This window comes from Asterias rubens, chromosome 16, assembly GCF_902459465.1.
Source record: "Asterias rubens chromosome 16, eAstRub1.3, whole genome shotgun sequence".
NCBI classification, from domain to species: Eukaryota; Metazoa; Echinodermata; class Asteroidea; order Forcipulatida; family Asteriidae; genus Asterias; species Asterias rubens.
In genome coordinates this window covers 5,276,589-5,301,730 of record NC_047077.1, presented here as the reverse complement: position 1 = coordinate 5,301,730, position 25,142 = coordinate 5,276,589, and the positions used below count along the sequence as shown (strand labels likewise).

The following is a 25,142-nucleotide window of genomic DNA, read 5'->3' as shown; positions in this document are numbered from 1 at the left end:
TGTGAGAGGTCATCAAGGAGTGATTTTTAAAAGGTATACTGCCAGGATTTAAAAGTAAGTTTATGATACAGAAAAAAAACGTACTATTAGTGTTGTGTCATGAATGATGGAATTTGCAAGAAATCAGAGAACTTTTTTTATTGTCAAACAAAGTGACGTTATTACCCTCTTTTAGGCCTATCATTTTTATGCAAAAGATATTTGTCCAATTGTCTTGCGCTATAACCTTCGGAGTAACATGTCCATTGGTTAAATTCCTTTGGAGTAACTTGTCCTTTGGTCCTTTGATTAAGTCCCTCAATTACGATTTAAAGAAGTTACTTTGCCAGGATTTATAAAGGAGTTTACAATGCATGTTTAAGACAAAAAAGGCATTATAAGTGTTGTGTCATTAATCATGGAGTTGCAAGAAATCAGAGAGTTATCAGAGAGTTGTCTAGTAAAGTGACAATAATACCCTCTTTTCATGTTAGCAAAAGGATATTTTTACAATTGTCTTGTGCTAAAAAAGCTTCAGAGAAACCTTTGGTTAAGTCTCTAAATTATAATTTTAAAAAGTTAGATTGCCAGTATTTATAAAGAGGTTTATGTTGTATGAAAAAGCATTATGATGGACTCAGCAAGAAAACAGAGAGTTGTCTTTTGTGAAATAAAGTGACAATAATACCCTGCTTTTATCATGTTTATATGCAAAAGATCTTTCCAATTGTCTTGCGCTGAAACCTTCGGAGTAACCTGTCCTTTGGTTAAGTCCCTCAAGACGCTTTAATGTGCTCGGTCGTGACGTTGAAACGGGCGTATTTCAAATGCCGCCCTTTGAAATCAGAATGAAAATTGATACTGAGAAAGTGCAAGGACAAGGTTGCCACAAGATTAAAAGATAAAAACCTGAAAAGGGTAAGACGCAGCGAGAAGAAAGCCCTCTTAATCCTCTTAGCGGTTAATCCTCCAATGAAACAGTGTACAGTAATCTCTTAATCTCTACTTGGCTGTTCATCCCAGGAGGGGGATTTCAAAAGGACACCAAGGTTTTGCACTCTATGGCTCAAAAGTGAAATATTAAACAAATAATGTTGCCCTGGCTTGAAATCCGCCAAGTTTGTTATTGAGACGTCTGTGCGTCGAGGTTCGCGGAATGATGACTACACGGATTCAAGTTCCTTAGAGGCCATTCAGAATTGCAAAAAAAAAATTCTCTCGAAATTGCAGACGATTTTCAAATAAAATGTATCAGTTGCTACTCAAACATCACTATACGTGTCTGTGTGCGCTTTGATCATGCTTTGGAAAAGCGCAGTATAAACGCCGGAAATTGTTACAATTATTATTACTCAATATAAGCATTCAGTATGCACAAAATAAACTTCAGTCTAAAGTTTGCAAAATTGCTAGACAAAATCGTTCCCTGTATCTCGAAATTGCAGACGATTTTCAAATAAAATGTATCAGTTGCTACTCAAACATCACCATACGTGTCTGTGTGCGCTTTGATCATGCTTTGGAAAAGCGCAGTATAAATGCCGGAAATTGTTATAATTATTATTACTCCATATCAGCATTCAGTATGCACAAAATAAACTTCAGTCTAAAGTTTTCGCAATGCAAAATTGCTAGACAAAATCATTCCCTGTATATCAAAAGAAGAAGACAAAAATACACAGCTGGCTAAGATTGTCAATTTCTTGCCTGATTAACCAATAATTTCAAATTTTGTTTGTTTCAGCCAAGAAAAGCAATTGAAAACTACCTGTGAGAGACCTTTGATCAGAAATATCTCATCCATTTGAGTCATAACGCTTTTCTACAGTGGATTATATTAAAGCCATTCATTAAATTAAAAGTCAACATTTAGGGTGTGTGGGTAGGTGGTCATGATGATTGCAGAAAAAAAAAAACTGTTTACATTTTTCAACTCTTTGGCTATTCTGACTTCTGACTAACACATGTGCATTCTATGTATTCTCAGCTGATGCGTAATACTTTAAAAATACATCACAAATTATCGCTAAAATTTGAATTCCTAAGATTATCAAGACAGTTGCTATGTCACATGATTTGGGGCAAGCTTTTACGCGGCTCAAATTTACAAGAGACAGCAAATAACCGAACACAATTCTGAATTTATGTGTATGACACAATGGTACCAGGGTTTGCTCATCTGGAGGTTGCTATACAAACATGACAAAAAGCTTGCCCCGAACCATTTGACATTTATCTCCAACTCGCAAACCCATTTAACTCCTCACAAATCCATACATGTAGCTTTTTTGTGTGTTAGCATTTGACTTTTGAATTACATACTTTTTTCAGGGGTTTCATAAAATGAAATAAAGGTTTACAATTGTAACTTGACTTAATTAGGTCAACTTCGTTAAGCTACATACATGTAACTATTTATCGAAAAACAATTATTTTTTTTTTTTAGCCTGGCAACAACAATGTACAGCTACAATAATGTAAAATGAGCCTAGTACATGTACATGTTGACAATTCACCTCGGAGCATAATAAACCTCAACATTTTCTATGGTACCATTGTGGGTCTCTTTTCCCGTGGCGTTTCCGCTGCCTCGCTCCGCATGTGCGTTGTGCCTTTGAAAACTTTCCTTTTTTTTAACGGGCAGTTGCATGCCTGAGTAGTACAGATCACTAATACGTGTAAGATTGTTGCATCGTTTTCCTCTTCAATTTTTTTCTTCACATGGAAGTGAAATGGCTTTTTTGTAGATCAAAGCAAAAATAGCAATACAACTTGGTATAAAGCACAGTTCTTTACATATATATGAAGCGTGTCTTTCAAGGTGCCTGGGGGAGCTATACTGTATGACCCGCTTATTGTGCACAATCTGCAGCCAACCATACCAAAAACATTTGGGTGATGGGTCGACGGGGTTCTTTTTATGTGCTCGACACAATACATGGGATCTGTAGTGCTTCATTTCCCATCCAAATGATAAATCAATAATTGTCAAGGACACAAGGCAGTGTCAAGCAGGATTCGAACCAACACTCTGCTGATCAGAAACACCAGAGCTAAAGTCAGTCTGGTGCGCTTGACTACTCGGTCCTGACATGCCATTCCATGGGGTCAAAGCCTGGGCAACTTGGGCGACTAGTTTATTCATTTAGTTTTTTACTACTGTACTAATTGTTTCAACCATGGTTCGTAACAGGCCTTTTGATGTTGTTTGATTTCCGTACATGTGTAGTCTGAGTCTCATGGGTAGTTGTTTTTATCTATAGTAAGAATATGTCAAAATTTAAACTATACATGTTACGTTACATGACTTTTATTGTAATTTTTCTTTATAATTTTGCTAAAAATTACTTTAACAAAAACCAAATGTTACCTCAGAGTGTGGGTTCGAATCCCGGTCGTGACACTTGTGTCCTTGAGCAAGATACTTTACTATAATTGCTTCTGTTCCATGAGGGGTTTAAATGGGTACCTGCGAGGGTGGAGGTTGATATTGTGAATGAAAAAGCCTGTGGAGCGATATAAACTGTTGCCCAGGCTGTATACTACCAAGGGAGCTGAGAAACATTTAAAAAAGGGATGTTATTGGCCCTATGACCAGGGCACTTATGTAAAGCGCATTGATAGGTTATTGTGAAATGCGCTATATAAGAATTGTTGTTATTATTACTATTACCTTCCTTGTAAAAACCAAACGATGATCCTACCTTTACCAACCAGTTATTTCAAAGTTTGCACATCTTCACCGTCACAGAAACCATTAACTTCACAAGCTTTTGTAAAAATAAAAACCAACTTCAGAGTTGAAGTTTGATTTGTTAAAAAAAAATGCAAAACTGTCCTTACACTTTGCCTCGTCAAACAGGAAAAAAAGAAAAACCCTGACTCCTGCGGCCAAAAAGACTCTAGTGATTCACAGGGCCTACTCGCCCCCCTCTCGCCTTACACTTAATCTGACTATTTTCCTAAGGTTTAGCCACTTAAGATCATGACTCCAGTGAGTCTCAAGCCCTGCCGGCGTCAATAAATGGTTCCGCTGGTCGAGATAATCCAAGCAGCCATGCGTAATATCCTGCAAACGGAGAGTCCGCATCCCCTCCCCCAACACCGAGCTTCCTCCCCCCCACGTCCATTAACAGATTAACCCATAACCCGTTGGGAGATTAGCGTGGCCATTAGGAAGATTAAAATGCAAATCCGGAGAGCTCAGAGACTCTAGGAGGAAGGGAGCGGCATCGGGTGTTATTGATCTCCGGTCGGTCTTAATCCGCCACGCGATCTAATCACGATCCACGGGGACGGTAGAGTCGTAAGTATCCCAGCTCTTTTGCCCCCACTCTCTCTCTCTCTCCATCTCCGAGGTTTTCTTCCCCATTTCCTGAAGTCAAATTTATCTCCATTTGAAGACACAGTTCCGATTGGTCGCAGAGTAAGACATAATGGCATCTTAAATTGTGACTGCCCGCGTCTCCCCGTAGGTTTCTTTTAATAAGAGTACGGCAAAGATGAGAAAGTGTGATACAGGTAGATAGGTAGCTTATTCGGGAAATCCAAAGAGAGGGAGAGGAGGAAAGAAAAACAGGGAGAGACAAAATAAAATCGTCAAGTTAAAAGGGCCAATGAGGAAATGTGTAAGCTAAATTACGTGACGTCCTCTTTGCTCTTAGCATAAACTCTGATAATAAGGTTTTAGTGTATCAAAAGCTTTTTGCCGGTAGCCTGTTTTGCGAATGTGTGTTTTTTTTTTGGTGGATGGGTTTGACTTCTGTTGTCATCCTTGACTATGGATGCTTACTGAGTCTTTTTCAAACAGCTTAGTTAACAAATGCTATTTTTCTTTCCCCGCTGTAGGGGGAGGTAAGGGGTAAAAAAAGTTGTTTTCAAATGATGCATCTGGCATCAAATGATGCATCTGGCATCAACATTTGTGGCGCGATCAAGCAAAATGAGTTATTTGTTGACACAGATCATTTTATATTTTTTACTTTTTTTCTTTTTCTTCAGAGCTTTAATGCTGTTAAAATCCCATGTCGATACCACGTCTGGTTCAAAAGTAGAAAAATGCAAGAGAACAAACCCAAGAAAAAGGGGTTTAAAGACGATTCAAATGTGTATTGAAAATATATTGTCAGCAACTTTTTAATTCAATTGTTATTTTAATTGCTTCTTGATAAGGGGGCAAAAATGTGATTAACTGACAATTAAGCCAACTCAAACAGTTCAGAATAAAAATGATTTGGGGTAAAAAAAAATTGAATACAGCGTGGTTGGAACTAAGAACCTATGGATTAACTTGCCGGCACTCTACCAACTGAGCCATCTACCCCTAAGTCCATCAACTATCATTATCAGAAACATCAGAAAGATGTTTGATTTATCAAAGATTTCATGGAATTAGACTTTAGAGTGAATTATTTGTATATTCCAATAGTCAGAAAAAATTTTCCCCTGAAATTTCAAGTAAATCAGTTTTTATTTTAAGGTGTCCAGCGTATCATGACATCAAGGTTTCAAATCATGCAAACAGCAGCCTCCCTCTCCCTCAACCTCTGCCCCGTCCTCAACCTCTTTCCCTCCTACACACCAACCCCCCCTAATACCCCGATGGGTATCTTTTGTTTGATGAGCCGCCATCCAGACTTCTTAGACCTGGTAATTGTTCCCAAATGAAGAAAAAAAACTGCTTCCTTTACTCCTGAGGAAGGTCATGTTTCACTTAGAAACCCACATCCTGAATATTGTCTGCATTTTGGTAAAGATAGAATCCTTAATAAGTGACTAAGGAATCCTCTTGTGTTGTTCTCCGCCATTCTGTATAAAAAAAACATCCTCAGAGGAATAGTTTAGAGTAGTCGAACTCGGCTCTTAAAATATAGTGAAAACCTTTTTATTGAGTACCAACCTTTTTCTTAAAGCCATTGTACACTATCGGTACAGAAAAAAAATAAAAGTTCACAGATTTACAAATAACTTACAGGGTTTACAGAAGGTAATGGTGAAAGACTTCTCTTGAAATTTTATTCCATGAAATCTTTACTTTTTGAGAAAACATTTAAACAACACCAATTCTCAATATCGAGAATTACGGATTTATTTTAAACACATTTCATGACACAAGGGCGGGTTTTCCTGTTATTTTCTCCCGATTCCGATGACCGATTGAGCCTTTTCACAGGTTTGTTATTTTATATAGAAGTTTTGATATACAAAGTGTAGGCCTTGGACAATACTGTTTACTGAAAGTGTCCAATGGCTTTAAGTAGACTGTTTGATTTCTGATAGAATTGATAAAAGATTTACATGTGAAACAGGAAATGTTTTTTTCCCAGCACAGTTCTGTTGTATTCCGGGGAACTGGTTCTTAGAACCCATTAAGTTTTAAAATTAGCAGGGAGTGGGGGTGAATGAAAGAAAAAGTTTATAACATTATTTATAGATTATGTTTTGTCTAACAGGCCTGAGACGGAGGCAACAAAGGCGATTGCCTCAATGCCCCCTTGTCAATGCCTCGGTGCCCTTGCCCTTTCAAAAATGAAGCATACAGGGCTGGTCTTTAAAAGCAGTGGACACTATTGGTAATTACGCAAAATAATTATTAGCACAAAACCTTACTTGGTAATGAGTAATGAGGAGAGGTTGATAGTTTGAAACATTGTGAGAAACAGCACCCTCTGGAGTGACGTAGTTTTCAAGAAAGGAGTAATTTTCCACGAATTTTATTTTGAGACCTCAAGCGTAGAATTTTAGGTCTCGAAATCAAGCATCTGAAAGCACACAAGTTCAGGTGACAAGGGTGTTTTTTCTTTCATTATTATCTTGCAACTTCGATGGCCAACTGAGCTCAAATTTTCACAGGTTTGTTATATTATGCATATGTTGAGATACACCAAGTGAGAAGACTTGTCTTTGACAATTACCGTTTGTGAGTGTCCAGTGTCTTTAAGTTTTTTCATGTTTGTCAGAGTTGTTAAGCCCCGTTCATACTTCCTGGGAGTGCAAATGGGAAGCGAATTTTGAGGACAGATGACCATTTTCACAGTGAATGTTTCAAAGGAGTTGAACATAGTTCAACTGTTGTGAAGCGAATTATTCATTGTGAATTTGTGGCGTCAGAATTTCTATGAAAGTGTGAACCGGGCGTAAGTCTGTTGGTTTGTGTTATTTGTTGTAGTGTCTGTTCGTTGGTACGGTAGCAAAGCTTGTGCCTCATCCTAGGTCTAATTGTTGTCCTACTTTGTGATTATTTTTTTTAACTTCCATGTAAATTGTAAGCATTATTAATTCTTGTACTTCTCTGGTTAGCCATTATACATTTTTTGTCATGTACCTTCCATTTAAAGGATTCGGGTACTTTTTCAAAATGTCCATAGATTTACATTAAACTTACAAGGTTTGAAGATAACGACAGTGGAAAGCTTCCCTTCAATTATTACTAACTTAGGTTGTGTAGTTTTTAAGAAATGGGTGAACAAGTCACAAAATAATTTTCGTCTCAGGAAGACGAAAATTATTGTAGCATCTAAATCCCATTAACCAGTTATGATATTATACCAAAACCATACCATAACTGGTTATTACGTTTTTACATGCTAAAACTGAGACGAAAATTATTTGTTTTGTTCTTTTCTCAAAAACTACAGCACCTCAGTAAGTAAAATTTCAAGGGAAGCTTTCTACTAGATCATCATCTTCAAACTGTGTAAGTGTACATAAGACCCTTTAAATATGTACACGTACCTACTATGGCTATGTTGAAATAAATGTATTATCTACGTAAATTACATATTTAAAACAATAATATACAGCTAACTTGTAAATGTATTTTCCCCTGGTAATCTAAAAAAATAACACTCAAATACTTTAAAGCATAATATTATTTGCTAACCACAGAATATAAAGCTTAGCCGAAATAAGGTTATCAGCCAAATTGTCTTTTTCTATGCAGTGTTTCAGCTGGTGCCTTGCAATATTTTAAATATTTTTATATTATAAGAAAAAAAATAAATTGTTACTATTATTTTTATTTATGCATTTATAATTATTTGTAAATTAAGTTGGTAGTTTCTACTTTTAATGACATTTCCCTTCTACAAGAACAACCTGATTGTTGCCCTCGGGCATTACATAATGCAACAATTTATTGGGCGTTAATTTTTCTTCAGAAAACCATCCAGTAATACTAATAATAAAAGTTTGTTTTCACCAGGAAAAAATCAATCCAAAAAAAATGTGAGGTTATTAAAGTTAAAACTCACTAAAAGCCAAGAAGACACTCTCTAAAATTCTTTTGAAATAATAAAACCTGAGACAAGAAACATGTCCCCGCACCTCTTCTGACAATTTGCCAATTACAATAAATCAAAATAATAACTTGTACACGCTTTGAATGAAATACTAGTACCTTTGGCCTACATCGTGGAAAGGAAGAAACGAAGAAGAAGAAGAAAAAAAAAACTGGCTGAAAACAAAACAAGGTTTTTCCCTTCCTCGGAGAGATTAGAAACTGGAGCACGGTGCATTAGGGGAATAGTGGCGCTTGGGTTTGGTTCTAAAGATATAGCGGTAGATAAAAGATTCCCTTTATCTCATGCACAGGGCGTCCGTCCACGTTTTACGGCCACTCTCTTAGCGTGCCGTTAAGTTAGACATCAAAGCGTTGATGTGACATTGAAAAGAAACCCGGGGAAGCTCTCTGTGTCTCTCAGTTAGCCTCCAAAAAGCGTCGACAGTTTGGTCATTGTGCACCTACCCGTGGGTTTTGAAAAATTCAAACCAAGTGTCTAGGGATAATGGAATGAAACCTTCAAACTGCAGACTTCTTTTTTTAGAAAATAAAATTTGCACCGTTGTCAGGGCCAAAAATCCCAGGGCTTGTAGATATGCCCATAAAATATTTACCTTATCAAAATTTATTTAACATTAAAGGCAGTGGACACTATTGGCAATTACTCAAAATAATTATTGGCATAAAACCTTTCTTGGTGACGAGTAATGGGCAGAGGTTGATGTATACAACATAGTGAGAAATGGCTCCCTCTGAAGTGACGTAGTTTTCGAGAAAGAATTAATTTTCCATGAATTTGATTTCGAGACCTCAGATTTAGAACGTGAGGTCTCGAAATCAACCATCTAAACGCACACAACTTTGTGTGACAAGGGTGGTTTCTCCTTTCATTATTATCTCGCAACTTTGATGACCGATTGAGCTCAAATTTTCACAGGTTAGTTATTTTATGCATATGTTGAGATACACCAACTGTAAAGGCTAGTCTTTGACAATTACCAATAGTGTCCACTGCCTCTAACATTAATCAAGACCAGAAGCTTTCTGAAAAAGAACTTCCTAAAAATTGTAACATAAACAATTTCTTGATATGAACAGGCACTGAGAGAAGATCGATCTAATTGTGTACTGTGTATACGGCCTACATTTTGATACTGAACAGTTGTTTTAATAGGCTTAAAAGTTGACAGTTTTTCATTGTGCATCTACATGTGTGTACCCGTGGGGTTTTGGTCCATTCAAACTGAGTTATTTTGGATGATAAAACCTTCACACTCTGGAGGGAAAAGGCAGCCGTTTTTATTTAGGAATTAATGTTGCTCTGGTGGGTTTGGTCATGGGGGGCCATGGACAAGGGCCCTCAAAATAAGTTTAAATTGTAACCAGTTGAAACCTATTTGGAAAATGGTAGACTTGACAAGGGAGCCTGGACACTCCAAAAATTATTGTCCATTCACACGAGGTATACATTTTGTAAAATGTTACAACCATGCTACAATTTAGCAAGGGACCCTTGCTAAATTGCTCTCGTGTGAAAGGGGATTTTTAGTCCCAGGTATCATGAATGGCCACTGCCAGACTTTTTTGGTGGTGAGGGTGCCTGATAGACTTAGGCCGTGTCCGAAACGGCGACTTCGGCTACAGCTACGGCTAGATCGCGCGTGTCTGCTATTCTTCAACACTGGTAGACGCGCTGATCTAGACGTAGCTGTAGCCGAAGTCGTCGTTTCGGACACAGCCTAAGACAGCCGGTACTTCGGTTCAGTGACTGTAATAGTCGAGCCCTTGGCCCAATTTCATAAAGCCTGTAAGCACAAAAAACTTGGTTTGTACAGAATAGTATGGCTTACATGTAGCAGAAATAGGTTACCGGCCAAAATTACCTAAGTTTGAATTGTTTTGGCTGGTGCCCGACTCAAGTTTTGCTTAGCAATGAAATTGCTGAAGTTTGTTAAAAAATATTTTCTGCTTATCAGCTTTATGAAGTTCGACCCTGGTTATGATGTCATGCGTTGAGTGGCATGGCTTGTACTTGTAGGTCTAACGCTGCGATCTTGTTGTTTGTCCAACACGTCTTCAGTGTCAGCATATCCCTTAATTTGTCCATCGTGGAGTGAATGATTGAGTTAATGATGTTGTTTAGTCTTGTCTACCATCCTGCACTCTTGTCTGATTTCCATACACATAGGATGTCTCGTGCAGCAAACACAGCCGTTAGTGTTAATTGAACATGAAGTGAACAGGATGCAAACTACTTAAACGTTATTACAGCGACAAGGATTTACTTAGAAAGCTGTTGCATGACATTGGAAATTCAATTTAACAACTTTTATATGCCTTTTCAAAACAAAGTCTGACCAGAAGTTGAAATATTTCATTTCTAGACAAGTATAAGGGCTTGATACATCACTCTCCTGTACGGGCACTTTATCTTAGGGATCATCTCAAAAGTCTGATTGGGTGTTCTTATTGGATAGGTTTAAAGGCAGTGGACACTATTGGTAATTACTTCAAATAATTATTAGTATAAAACCTTACGTAGTAACCAGTTATGAGGAGAGGTTGATAGTATAAAACATTGTGAGAAATGGCTCCCTCTGAAGTAACGTAGTTTTCAAGAAAGAAGTAATTTTCCACGAATTTGATTTTGAGACCTCAGATTTTGAATTTGAGGTCTCAAAATCAAGCATCTGAAAGCACACAACTTTGTGTGATAAGGGTGTTTTTTCGTTAATTATTATCTTGCAACTTCGATGACCGATTGAGCTTTAATTTTCACAGGTTTGTTCTTATACAATTACCAATAGTGTCCAGTGTCTTTAAGTACCCCACTGAGGGGTACAAGGACTGGAACTCCAACCCAAACCCTAACCAAACCCTAAACTTAACCCTAACTCAAACCCCAACCCCAACCCTAACACGGTCCCTTACCCAAACCTGAGGCAAATCCTAATGTCAAACCAAACCCTAAACCTAACGCCAACTCGAACCTAAACTCCAACCCTAACCCCAACTCTTACCCAAACCTGAGCCAAACCCTAATGCCAACCAAAACCCTAACCAAACCCTAAACCTTACCTTACATACATGTAATAACTCAAACCTTAACCCTAAACCAAACCCTAAACCAAACCCTATCCCAAATCCACACCCAAACCCTAACCCAAACCCTAGCATATAGATCCGGGGTTATCCCAACCCCAGCCCTATCCCAAATCCCAACCCCAACCCTATCCCAAATCCCAACCCAAACCCTAACCCAAACCCTAGCATATAGATCCGGGGTTATCCCAAACCCCAACCCTATCCCAAATCCCAACCCCAACCCCAACCCTATCCCAAATCCCAACCCCAACCCCAACCCTATCCCAAATCCCAACCCAAACCCTAACCCAAACCCTAGCATATAGATCCGGGGTTATCGGAACAAACATTGGATTAGAGAGGTGTCAGAACATATAGCTGTCGAGGTATGAATGCACATGTATCCTTGGAATAATAAACACACTCAAGTTCCTACAACGTCAGTCAGGTTTTTATAGTGGGAAAGTGTGGGCTAGCTAAAAATCTGTCACCCTTTTTATACACCCTTCCTCCATGATCTGTCAGATATAACCCATATCTTATTTATTGCAATCAGTCGCAGCGACCTTAATGCCTACCCACGTGCTGTTTTAGCTACGCCCGACCGTGTGATAACTTGATATCATGTGCGAGCTCAACTGACAGACCCAAAAGACGATTTATCTCCACTCCCGACAATCGCTTCGGCACAGATCCTCCTTCTGTATTGAACAGAGAGAGAGCCCCAGTCGAACAAAAACAAATGAAAAAAAACAAGAAAGAAAAAAATTAAATTGAGGTTACTGGGACACAACGTTGTCAGTTGTAATCTTGCATCGTTTCTGGAGGTCTCTGAGGCATCCATAAAAATACGCGTTTCTGGAACAGCAAATTTGCAGAGGCCGTCTAGGGATTGTTGCAGCATAATTGTGACGGAGGGATGCCTGAACGCACAGAAAAATATATCCATATCAAAATGGAAATCATAAATTGATGTGCTACGATCTTAACATCTAATTTACTAAGAGGTATAAGGAAACATTTACAAGGACATGTTGCAAGAGATACAATATTATGTGGTGTAAAGAAGAGGTTGGCTTGGGAGGGGCGGAGCCTCAGGTTGTAGGTAGGTAATCTGCCTCTACAACAATATGTACAAGACTTGACTATGTAGCATAGCTTTAATAACTTGGCCTGATTTTATAGTTAAAAGCTGTTAGTTGAAAATGGTGCTTAGATAAAAAATACCTCTTGTTAAAGATGCTATGTCAGATTTCTGGCCGATTTGACCCAAAAATTTTGATTTAAAATTCAATAGGTATTTTGATAGGGGTCGAGAAAGTTACAAGCTTTCATTTGAGCCATTGCTTGAAAAAGTCAGCCAATTATTAGTACTAGTGAAATAAAGTGCTCAAACTTTTTGTTGGGATCCCGACAATACATCACGTGACCAATTCTTATGTGTTTTATAAGAAACATTTAAAATTGTTGTCATGGTTCCTGACCATTAAAAGTAAAAGTTAAACTTGTTTTTGTTAGAGCGGTTTTATGTTTTGGGCCAAAAATCTGACATAGCATCTTTAATGTTAGTATGTTATAACAGAGAACCAGTTTTAATAACAATAATTACATTGTAGTGTGGCCGTTAACATGTTTCTGCTAAGCAAGATTTTTCTTTGCTTACTATTTTTTTTAAACAGCTTTTATAAGATATCAACTTAAAATGCCATACTTTAAATAATTGATGTACCTGTTCTCCTTACGATGTTTAAATTTTCATGTTTCTTTATTTGTTTTAATCTTTTATGGTCTCCAATTTTTTAAATGACCTCTATAGAAAGAGTTTTAATTTTTTTATTTGAAAGCTCCATTGTGGTTTGCTTTATTACCAATGCCAGTTGTCCTTAGGGTTACTCCAAAGCTCTTGCTGGATTTCATTTGTCCTCCTGGGTGGAGAGAAGCAAAATATGAGTATGAAGTGCCTTGCCCAATGACGCAAAGGTTGCAACTGATTCAAACCCATGTCATGACTGTACATGTTAATCACAGAATTTGAGACCAACGCCCAAAACCCCTGGGCAATAACGCCTCAATATTCTTATCCAGGCCTCAAATTGGCCAATGGCACCCACAGCTATTGCAGTGGTGCCCTGAGCACAATTTCATAGAGCTGCTAAGCATGAGAATTTGCTTAGCATGAAATTTTTTCCTTGATAAAAACAGAATTACCAACCAAATATCCATTTGTTGCATTTTGCTGATATTCAGCTGATTGTTTGCTTATCCTGAAAATCACGTGGAAATTGGGTTGGTAATCCTGTTTTTATCAAGGCAACAATTTCATGCTAAGCTAATTTTTGTGCTTAGCAGCTCTATGAAATTGGGCCCTGTGCTTTTGCTGTTGTGCCCTTTGCAAGGTTTTAATACAATCACCACATTACAAGTGCCCCTTTACCAGAGACAGAACTGCTGTGCTCCTCCAAGAGGGAAGTTCGAGGCACGCTTCTATGGGCACCGTTTGCTACAACTTTCAACATTGTGTATTCACGCATTTACAGTACCAAGCTTAAAAGTTTAACCAGTGATTTAACCCCCCTAAATTGTACCCTTTTGTGATTTAAGACGGTTTGGGGATCATAATCATAACACCAATGCAGAAATCTGTGGACCATAACAAGGCCGCTAATCTTTTGCTTAATAGTAGATTTAGCTAAGCTTAAAGAGGTTGGCAAGGTTACACTCCCACGCTTTGGGGTAGTTTAGAGTTTACAGAAAAAACCATCAGCCACCAATTTTTGATATTTAATGCGTTTTAAATCTTGCAATAACTTAGGCAAAGATGACAAGGATGTCACAACTTTCTAGACAAAAGAGTGCTTCGCTGTTCTGTTAGTTGTGGCTTACTCAACTGACAATAACTTTTTTCTCTTTTTTTTCTGCTGTTCAGTAAAACTTACCGACAAAAGGCAGTGTTAATGTGGGCACGCATATGGATATCTCTTTTTTATTTGTTGAGTATTTTTGATTGGAATGTCTATACACTGTACTTGTCATCTGTACCATTGTGTATACCCTAACCTAGCCCTTGGGGTATTCAACATGAGCAAGAGGATTCGGATGGATTTAAAGGATTGTCGCTTATTGGGCATAATACACCTTTGAGGCTTTGTGATCTAAAATAACTCAAATCAGCACATTTTGGAGTATTGAGGCAGTAGGGATCCTATACAAACTCATATTGGTTGATTTTGTAGTATTGAGGCAGTAGGGATCCAACATAAACTCATATTGGTTGGTTTTGGAGTATTGAGGCAGTAGGGATCCAACATAAACTCATATTGGTTGGTTTTGGAGTATTGAGGCAGTAGGGATCCAACATAAACTCATATTGGTTGATTTTGGAGAATTGAGGCAGTGGGGATCCTATATAAACTCATATTGGTTGATTTTGGAGAATTGAGGCAGTGGGGATCCTATATAAACTCATATCGGTTGACTTTGGAGGATTGAGGCAGTGGGGATCCTACATAAACTTATATTGGGACTCGCAATTTTTGCCAAGCTGTCTGAGCAAAATACATTGTGCTGCCCAGCACAGATTTAAATTACTATTTAAATTACATGTAAAATGTTTTTGTTAGTAGTACTTGTTAGCACTAGGGGAATATCTCATTAATTCTGTCTGAAATAAATAAATAAATAAATAAATAAATAAATAAATAAATAAATAAATAAGTACATTGTGTGTTTTAATACCAAACAAAATTTAAAGACATTTCAGGACTTAAAGTCAACATTGACAATCATTTTCTCTCTTTTTTTTAAGAAGAAGCTATAAATAAATAGTAAACTTGCGGTTCAACCATGTGTAATTATCTTTAGTGTCAGTGTTGGCTCTGAGAAAAGCCGGTGTGGTTTTGACGTTTCAAACCATCTATGCTCATTCTCCTGAAGACCAGCAGAGTATACTGTTCGAAACGTCGAGACCAAACCGACTCTTTTCAGGGCTAACACTCACACAGAAGAGATTTAAACATGGTTGTACCCGCAAGATCACTATTTATCTTTTACTATACCTCATAAAGATTGTGACAATCACTTGCGCCGAGCCTTCAGTTTGGTGTTGCATTTGAACCCTGCATATAACTTCAGGGGTTACGGAAATGTTTCATTACCACAACGTTAACCTACATTCTCAAATGTAGATCAGTGTTTCAGGTCTTTGTTGTCGGCAGTAAACAACTTATCTTATAATAGGGCTAGACTTTTGTGGAACCGACCGAGACCTGGTAACCCATTATGCTGATTTTCCTTTAGTTTGGTTGTCATCGGCTTCCTCCACGTTGATTCCACTGTTGTAGCAAAAGCAATTCTTTGAAACACGTTTTGAAGTCAGACAGTCTGTGAACCGGCTCTCTCATATTGGACCACCACCACCATTAGAAGTGCACTACATGAATGTTGTCCATTGTTGAGCTTTAAAAAAGTCGTCTGGTGTATGTTTGTTATTAAAGGAAATGTTTACGTTTGATAATCACTCTTTTAAAATTAATGCTAATGAAAACTTTTGGTTTATTGCCCACACGAGCTTTCATTAGTATAGGCCCTAAAAAGTATTTTGAGAAACATTTCACTTTGAAGAAATGTGATTTTGTGAAATGATGTCTGTTGTTATGCCCCCAATTTGAATCTGAGTTGCGTTCTAATGTTTCTCAGATTGTGTATACCTCAGGGCTGTATGCTTCGTTTTTGAAAGGGCAAGGGCACCAAGGCATTTTATCTTTGGCAAAGGGCACCCTATGAGGAAATTGTAAATTTCTACTGGAGCATTTCAAGGGCACCAAGGCAATGGCAAGGGGCAACGGAGGCAATTGCCTCCATTGCCTCCGTGAAGTATCAGGCCTGATACCTATTAGGGAATAGTCTTCCTGCATGGACATAATTGCTCTGGGTTTTTTCTGGCGATATCTCAAAAGCATTACCATCTTTTGAACTGGAATGAAATTTTTAAATGTTAAATTTTTCGTATACATTTGTAATGTGACACTCATAAATATGTGTTGTAGGTATAAAAGAATCGGTTAAAAAAAACTAAGATGTGCTTAAATGCCTTTAAAAGCCTTTTCTCAGATAACCTCATTCTCTTAAACTACATTACTTTAAAGGGGTTGATGGTGCTTCTAAGATTCTTTTATAATATCAACAGCTCTCCAATGATGCTCTTCACCAACGTTGCAGGCCTGATACTTCACGAAGGCAACAAAGGCGATTTGCCTTTGTGTCCCCTGGTCATTTCCTTGGTGCCCTTGAAATGCTCCAGTGCAAATTTACAATTTCATCACAAGGTGCCTTTTAACAAGAAGAAAATGCCTTGGTGCCCATGCCCGTTTCAAAAACAAAGCATACAGCCCTTAATTTGGATTATTTACCAAAGGTATACCCTCCCTTTAAATGCAACACATTCAAACATATGGTCATGGTTATGACTTTTCCTCAAGCTTTTTCATTTTGTTTTGTTAACTAACTGCTGATGTCCACTGTCCAATCAGAACTGCCGTTACCAAATAGCCTGATTGCATCATTGGTGAACGTGCTGGGCACCATAGCATTTCCCCCCCCCGTTTCATCAGCAACATAATTTCCAAAACTTTCCCCGGAACATTCAACAAATTATCACTGAAGAAACAAAGTATTTCAGGAATTGTAAAGGTTATTTCTGGTCCAGTGGAGGTGCTGAGCAGAACCGGTGACTAACAGGAGATTGTTGTGACGTTTCAGCGCACGACGTCCAGTTTTATTGAAGAAAAAAAGAAGGCTATTAATTACGTCCGCTTTTTGTTATCATGTCATCAGGGAAGATGCTGCCTGTTCACTGCTCCATTGAGACGGTAGACCTCCCACAAGGAAAAGAGAAAGACGGAGCGATGGAGGGGTACGCCATCGTGCCCAGTACGCTCCTCTTGAAAGAGCTGGTTCGAGTTGCTCTTTGTAAACTTGACTACCCCAAGGATCAAGTCCGCAACGCAACGGGTAAGTCACCTTGGACCAATGGGAGACTTTGGAACGCTAGGTGGCAGCAGACTTACCAGGTGAATTGTCATTGTTTATGTAGTTCTGAGCATGCACGCATTACCGAGAACAATGTATTTTACCTGGTAAGTCTGCTGCCACCAAGCGTCCCGAAAGTTCCCCATTCCGGGGTTTCCCATGACCTTTTCCCCCCGTTGTGGGGCCTGTGGATACTCATTACAAAACAATGTGTGGTTAATTGCATGAGTGTTTTAACGATTGTACACCGAAATGAATGATCAAGACTTGTCAAATTATTAACAAGCTTCAACTCTCGTTGAAATTTTATCAAAGTAACCATCACTTATTGAGAAACGGAACAATTTTTTTACTCAACCAGTGTGCTAGTTTGGATTTTTGACTAGCCCACTGATGTTTTCACTCGCAATTAGCGACTGAGCGACTGCTAATTTCGAACCCTGCAATTTCAAGCAAAGAATCAATGTTACAGAAACATGGAATTCTGTGCTTACGTTAAGCGTATTGCTCAAGTTAGCTAGAATGTTGGCTCAGGCGCTTTTTGACTCGATGTCACTAGACATTGTTCGCTTGCACCCCTGGGACCAATTTCATGGCTCTGCTTACTGTAAGCAAAGAATTGGCGCTTACCGAAGCAGGGAATTCTGCGGTTACTTCACATTGTTTTTGCTCCGGTCTTTTGAATTTCAGACGTTCGTTTTGTTGTGTATAGAGTACTGTTAGTATAAAACAACCAAATGGTTCCAAACAGCTACGTGTATGGTATACTGTTGGTAATTGTTAAAGGCAGTGGACACTATTGGTAATTACTCCAAATAATTGTTAGCATAAAACCTTTCTTGGTGACGAGTAATGGGGAGAGGTTGATAGTATAAAACATTGTGAGAAACAGCTCCCTCTGAAGTGAGGTAGTTTTCGAGAAAGAATTAATTTTCCACGAATTTGATTTCAAGACCTTAAGTTTAGAATTTGAGGTCTCGAAATTAAGTGTCTGAAAGCACACAACTGCGCGTGACAAGGGTGTTTTTTCTTTCATTATTATCTCGCAAGCTCAAATTTTCACAGGTATGCTATTCTATGCATATGTTGAGATACTTTAACTGTGAAGGCTAGTCTTTGACAATTACCAATGCCCACTGCCTTTAAACAACCGACATAGCCTCACTTGGTGTATCCCAACATATGCATAAAATAAACCTGTGAAAATTTGAACTCAATTAGTCATCGAAGTTGCAAGAAAATAGTGAAAGAAAAAACACCTTTGTTGTATAGACTTACGTGCTTTCAGATGCTGTTAAAAAGGCTTCATGCTTGAAGCTGCTCAGATTCAACATTTTTTAAGGGGTCTTTCACAGTTGCACGTACAACATTTTTACAAGCGTACAAATCATACACTTTTTCAATATCCCCTCCCTCCCTACAAAAGGTATACAGAGAAATGTGGTTCACACTAGTCTACATAGAAATACTTGAATGTGAATTAAGTGCAAACCCTGTTTGAGCAAAAAATATATGAAACATAAAGAAGTTAAAAGAGCTGTCGATGATTTAAAACGGATAAAACTGGCCATAATTTCCTGCTTAAATCTGACCTTTAAAAGAACGAAAAAACAAAAAACACTGCGTCTTCTCTGATGGTGCAAAAGGGGCCATGAAGCTATGTTTGGTTTTTTGTTATTTTTTTTTTAAAGGAAAGCGTACGGCAGGCATTAACCACCTCCATCCAAACGTACGATTTTTACACTTGTACAAACTTTGATAATTATGAACAGCCCCTAACTGAAACATACCCTCTTTCTCTGAAACTACATAGGTACATGTTATAACTTTAAAGGGTGTTATTATTAACAATATTTTTACATTACAAGTGCTCTTTACCTATTAAGTTTTTTGGGTTAATAAAGAAAAAGCATCCTTGATTGTGCAAATTTATGCCAAAACCTTTGATTTTTTATATTTTAAATTCAATCATCCCAAAACTAAACTTGATTAAATTTGAAACAAGGTCTCCTTAATGTATTCTACTTGGTTTTTATTTGGGTTTTACAAGCCCCGCTGTGCTATCTGGAGCATTCTATATGGTTTTTCTTCTTTTTTTGGGGGGGGGGGGAAGAAAAAAACAAAGTAATTTTACTATTATTTTTGTTTGCATATCAGTCCAAATTTACACATATCAGCAATTATTGATGATAAATTGAATTATCATGTGGAGTAATTTCCAAAAGTAGACCCTGCTTTCAAACCTTGTTTTTGCTGGTCTTTTTCTTTGTGCCAAGTTGTTCAAGTTTATCTAAGTCTTGTCTTGTTCAGAGACTTCTATTTTATTTATTGTGTTACAAATTACACTTTTTCACTGGCACAACATTATGGGACGTAAAGCCGTTGGCCCCGTGTGTTGTGTAATGTACTTCAAAGAATCAAAAGAGAAGGGGTTTTGCCCCTGGTGTTTCTGGTTTGATTGGCAGGGTATTGTGCCACAGCACCCTGTAAGTCATTGGTGATTTGTAAAAGGAGGTCTCGTAATGGACCCTTCCCATGAAATATGCTAATTACATTCACGCATGCGTACAGACCCTGTTGGTTAGCAAACGCCATAGAGTTGTGCACTAAGCAGATGCGCAATCGCGTCTGCGTCACGCACCCATTAGCCGTGTACAAAACAGTGCGATGTTCCCTCATTTTGCCAACCAAAACGTTAGTGCGCACGCCCTATGTGCAATTTACATATTTCATGGGAAGGGTCTATTGAAACATAGTCCCACAATAAGAAGCCACTATTATTATCATATTATTATTATTATTAGTTAAAATTAAAAACGCCTAATAAATGCCTATACTATTATCTGTATAATACCATTAGGTGTCATCCAAGTGCAGAACTGGAAGGCCCTACCATTCAACCTGATCACAGACGATCCCCAGGCCACTGTGGGTAAAATCTTGGGCGACCTTCTCTCCTACATCACACTCAAGATTAAAATCGTACAAAGGTGAGAGTTGTAGTCAAATCAGGCACCAAATTCATACTGTTGCTTTGGATGGATAATAACCAGGCCTGGGGTGGATTTCACAAAGAGTTAAGACTACATCTTATCTCCAGTAAGGACGTGTTACTCGTCCTAACTTAGGACTAGCCATACGTTTTTAATAGCTCATAGGACTAGTCCTAAGTTAGGGACTAGTCCTAACTCTTTGTGAATTCAACCCCAGATACTTTATCAATCTAACATTTCCAAACTATTGTTCATGAAATGGACACTTAAAAAAAAATGTGTCCCCATAATGATGATTGTGCCTGTGCAAATAATACATGTACACGTATTCAGCGTTTCGAAAGGTAAAAGTTTTGGGTAAAACCATACAACCACTCCCATGAATTGTGGTTTTATAAAGAGGGTGTAACAATGTTTTTTTTTTATCAGTACACTCTGATTGTCTTTTAGCATTAGAGATAATAGATTGAGCAATTGCAAACCGCTTACCAACCAAGAGGACTGACATAAATGTAAATGATAGGTCTGACGTGTCTTTCTCGAAGGCTAAATGACAACTTTTTGTTGTGTGCCTTCTGACTGTATATTTCCACTTGACTGCTACAATGTAGGCCTGTAATTACGTGGAGGCCACGGCCTTCGTTGCCCCTGGTCTTGGCCTTGGTGTTCCTTCAGAAAATTTCCATTAACTTTAAGATTTACTGATGGAAATGCACTTTGCAATATGAAAATGGCCTTGCCCTCTCAAAGATGAAAATCCAGTCCAGTCCTGAACACTAATACATTTTCATATGCGTTGGGTTGTCATTTAGCCTACGTAAAAGACTCTACTAGGTCATTTACTATTTTTTGCAGAATTAGAGATAAACAAAATGTGCCAAATACTCAAAGCATTTCCCTGTATCTTTGATGTTGCAGCCTTCGAAAAAAAAGACTCTGCTAGGGTCGAAACATAAGGGCCCAAATTCATAGAGCTGCTAAGCACAAAAATTTGCTTAGCATGAAGATCTTCCTTGATAAAAACAGAAATCAACAAAATTTCCATTATATTGCTTGTTACTGGTATTCAGCTGTTGTTTGCTTATCCTAAAAATCACCTGGGAATTTGGTTGGTAATCCTGTTTTTAACAAGAAAGAATTTCCATACTAAGCAAATGTTTGTGCTTAGCAGCTCTATGAAATTGGGCCCAGAACATTAACAATTTTTTGCAGAATTAGAGATTTGCCAAATAATACTCAAAGCATTCCCTGTATTCTCGATGTTACAGTCGCAGCACCAATCCACGCACCACCTCCTCCTCGGCCTCCTCCTCCTCCGTGTCCTCATCGACCCTCCAGCTTGGCCTGCAGCCCACCCTGCTTGGCTTCACCCTCAAGAGGTCCTCATCGGGTGAGATGCTGGGCTCCAGGGCTACCGTGGAGATCAGGCTCAAGCTACTCCAGCTGCTGGAGAAGAGAGGGCCCACGATGCTGGTCAGCCATGGCTGTCCATTTTCTCAGGTAATTATAATAGTGGCTTCTTATAAAACGCGCATATCCGTCAGTCAGTGACGCTCAAGGCGCTTTAACGTCAGTATTTTCCTGCAAGGTATGTGGGACTACAATTGACCAACTCCTTTTATATGGCACCATGTAATGGTTTTCCAGGTGCTTAGGTGCAATATACTGCCAATCAAACACCGGGGCGAACCCCTTCTCTACATCAACAATGATCCAAAGCATGTCAAATGGGCCATCACATGCAGTCAATCTGAAACAACATGGCGCAGGGCCAGACACAGCACGAGGATTGGCCTTTCCTTTCGTCGAAAACCCCTAATAGTTGATCAACACAGAAGCGTTTCAACATCCATCACAGCAAAGAGGTGCCTTAACTGCAGGCTTGGTTGAACCATGGAGGAAGACTTACCTCCATGGTTGAACCACTGGGTTTACCCATGGTGTAACAAGGTTACATGGGGTTCAACCCCAAGTCACCTCAGTCCGTATACCTCAGTCCATATGGAGTTAAATCCAAAACACTATGTACACAGTCAGTGTTCACTATATCTCTTTCCTATTTTTTTCCAGGGTACCGTTTCTGCCATCATCCAAGGTAAATACAGCAAACCGATACAGCAGGAAAAACTGCAAACATTCTACCAGTGGTACAACATCTACAACGGTCTGATGGACAACACCCTAGTGTCTGCCGAGAAGTTAGACAGTACTCTACCTGTCAAACCAAGCTCGAGACACTGGAGGCGCCCACGGACCCTCTTCGATCAGAGGTACGAGCTCCCACGCCTCATGAGCTGGTACCGGATGAACCCCCGCCCCAGTCGTGCCGAGCTGGAGATCTTTCTTGCCGAATTGAACTCGTCGGAGAGGCGTCGCAACTCGCATCCACTTCAGTACTCTTCCATTGCGATCTGGTTTAAGAATGCGCGCGCAAAGTATCGTGGCGTTCGTGGTCTGAGCCCAGATTCGTCTGAGCCCGAACGAGCGCCTCGTCTCGGTAAAGGACAGATCAGTCGCATCTCTGAGCTCAGTGAGCGACGGAGAGAGGCGGCCAATGGGCCACGACAAATGTACATCCAGTTGGGTCACTCAAAGGTCAAGAGTGACTCGAGGTCAAGGTTCACGAACCAAATTCGCATGCAGCAGAAGACGAGTGAGGTGCCCCGGGCTCAGCCAAGAAGCATCAGCGTCAAGACGAGTTTGAGTAATGGTCACGCCCACACAACGACTCACTCAAAATCTTTGTTAACCACACCAAACATTTCCGCTATAAGGATCGCACCAAAGCCTATCAGTAGTACCGAGCAACCAATCGCAATTGCGCCCTCTATGAGCACGGCCTCACCATCCCAGGTGACGGACATTCGCAAGATCGCGTCAGGGTTTGGGATAATGTTGTCACCCGCGGCACAGGAAGCTCCGTTCACCGATTGCAAACAGCTACCCGTTGAAGGTATCAAAGTGGAGAAGATAAGCCCAACCTCGGCGACAAGTACGACGGCCACAGCCTCCCCGAGCACCAACTCGGTACTGAATCTCTCAAATTCTAAGCCCCCATCAAGTGCCAGCTCTGCTGCCTCCTCGATTGTCGTCCCAACAATCAGTATGACGCCGATTCGAATTCCAACATCAACAATGATTCACAGCATGTCAAACGGGCCATTACAAGCAGTTAATCTGAAACAACATGGCGCCGGGCCAGACAGGGCACGAGGACTAGCCCTACCTCAGCAAGTCAGCTCGCCCAAAAACACTAGCAGCAGTCGACCGACGCGGAAGCGTTTTAACATCCACCCAAGCTTGGAGGTGCCTAAACTGCAGGCTTGGTTCTGCATCAACCCGAAGCCCGACCGCCACACCATCGATCAGTTCGTGGCCGAACTCAACCGCTCGGAGTTCCGTAAGAACCAGCCGAAGTACGACAGTAGGATCGTTTATGTGTGGTTCAAGAACGCGCGCGCGAAGTACTCGCGACAGAAAATGAGAGATGGCGATGAGAGCTCGACTGACACATCGAATCTTACGTTGACGTATTCGAGAGTGATTCAGTTGTAGCGACAATGTTATAATCTATAAGACAATAAATGAAATACATTCTTGCTGAGACTCTGTACAAAATATCGTTAAGCAATTCTGTTGTCATCAGCTCTTGTTCTTTTAATCCTAATCACCTTTTAACACAGAAGGGGGCGTTTTGGCGATCGCAACCACTATTATGTTTGAGCTTCTGTCATTAGTTTTGACTGGTGTGCGTTCAAATTGCGCAATTATTTGTTATCATTGGAATGAATGGTTGTGCACTTCGTGTTGTCAATATGGTGGCACTCTGTAATGAAAATGGCGACACTGCGCATGTATTTTTTTGTAAGGTTTGTTTTTGCTGTGTTGAAGGTCCTCTTTTGTACATCATGAAATCAACTATTAATTAAGTTGTTATTTCAACTCAACCTGATCGCATTCACAACCACTCGAAAACGCTGATATGTTTGCTCAAGTGGAATGCACCTCGGGTTCAAATGCGCTGCAATAAATTGCATATTCATGAAATGTCCCAGCCAATCAGCAGGAGGGTACCTTTGAAGCCTTTGCCAAAATCTTAAAGTCAGTGGTTGTGTTGCAATGACAAGGTTGTTCCGACTTAACTGTAACTGTATTTAGGCTGGGTTAGACTTGGTTTCAAGTTGGCATCTTTACCAAATTTATCATTATACATACAGAATTTTTTTTTAAACATTATTTATGCTGGGTTGAGCCCGGTTCATACTTCCTGCGAATGCGATATGAATGTTGGTGTCTCAAATTCGCAACGAAATTTGCACTAAGTTGAGTTGTGCTCAACTCTCTTGCGAATATCGCAGCAAAAGAGGAGTTGTGGCGTCAAATTCACATCAAGTTTGTATCGCATTCGCGTTCGCAGGAAGTATGAATTGGGCTTGAGGGTTGACGTTAATCAGTATAAGCTGGTTTTGATATTTATGGTGAATGTTGCAAATGTTATTCAGAATTTTTTTTGTTAATGTCACAAACGCCAAGAAACATGCCCAGTTTGGGTGCTGAATAACCAAAGGGGTTTACCATATTTGGACAGTGGAGAGCAGCCTTCACACTAGACTGGGCCCCTGTCTTTATCCGCAAGGATAAAGACAGGTCCCTGCCGCTAGATCCAGTGATTCCCATTGGATACAATGCACGTGCAGTGACATAGAAGCCCAAACAGTCACTGCTCTCAAGTCCGCAGTGGAAGTTGACTGTGTATCTATATGTGAAACGACAGAGGT

General features: G+C 39.4%; 1 protein-coding gene across 1 annotated transcript in view; it reads left to right on the top strand.

Moving 5' to 3' along the window:
* Positions 1-24,643, top strand: part of LOC117301001 — a 36,560-nt gene extending 11,917 nt beyond the window's left edge. Inside the window, exons 3-6 of the mRNA XM_033784878.1 lie at positions 17,177-17,353; positions 20,232-20,361; positions 21,633-21,864; positions 22,435-24,643. Of these exons, the coding sequence (XP_033640769.1) occupies positions 17,177-17,353; positions 20,232-20,361; positions 21,633-21,864; positions 22,435-23,919 (2,024 nt within the window). The 3' untranslated portion in view covers positions 23,920-24,643. The remainder of the gene's footprint in view (positions 1-17,176; positions 17,354-20,231; positions 20,362-21,632; positions 21,865-22,434) is intronic.
* The last annotated feature ends 499 nt before the right edge of the window (positions 24,644-25,142 follow it).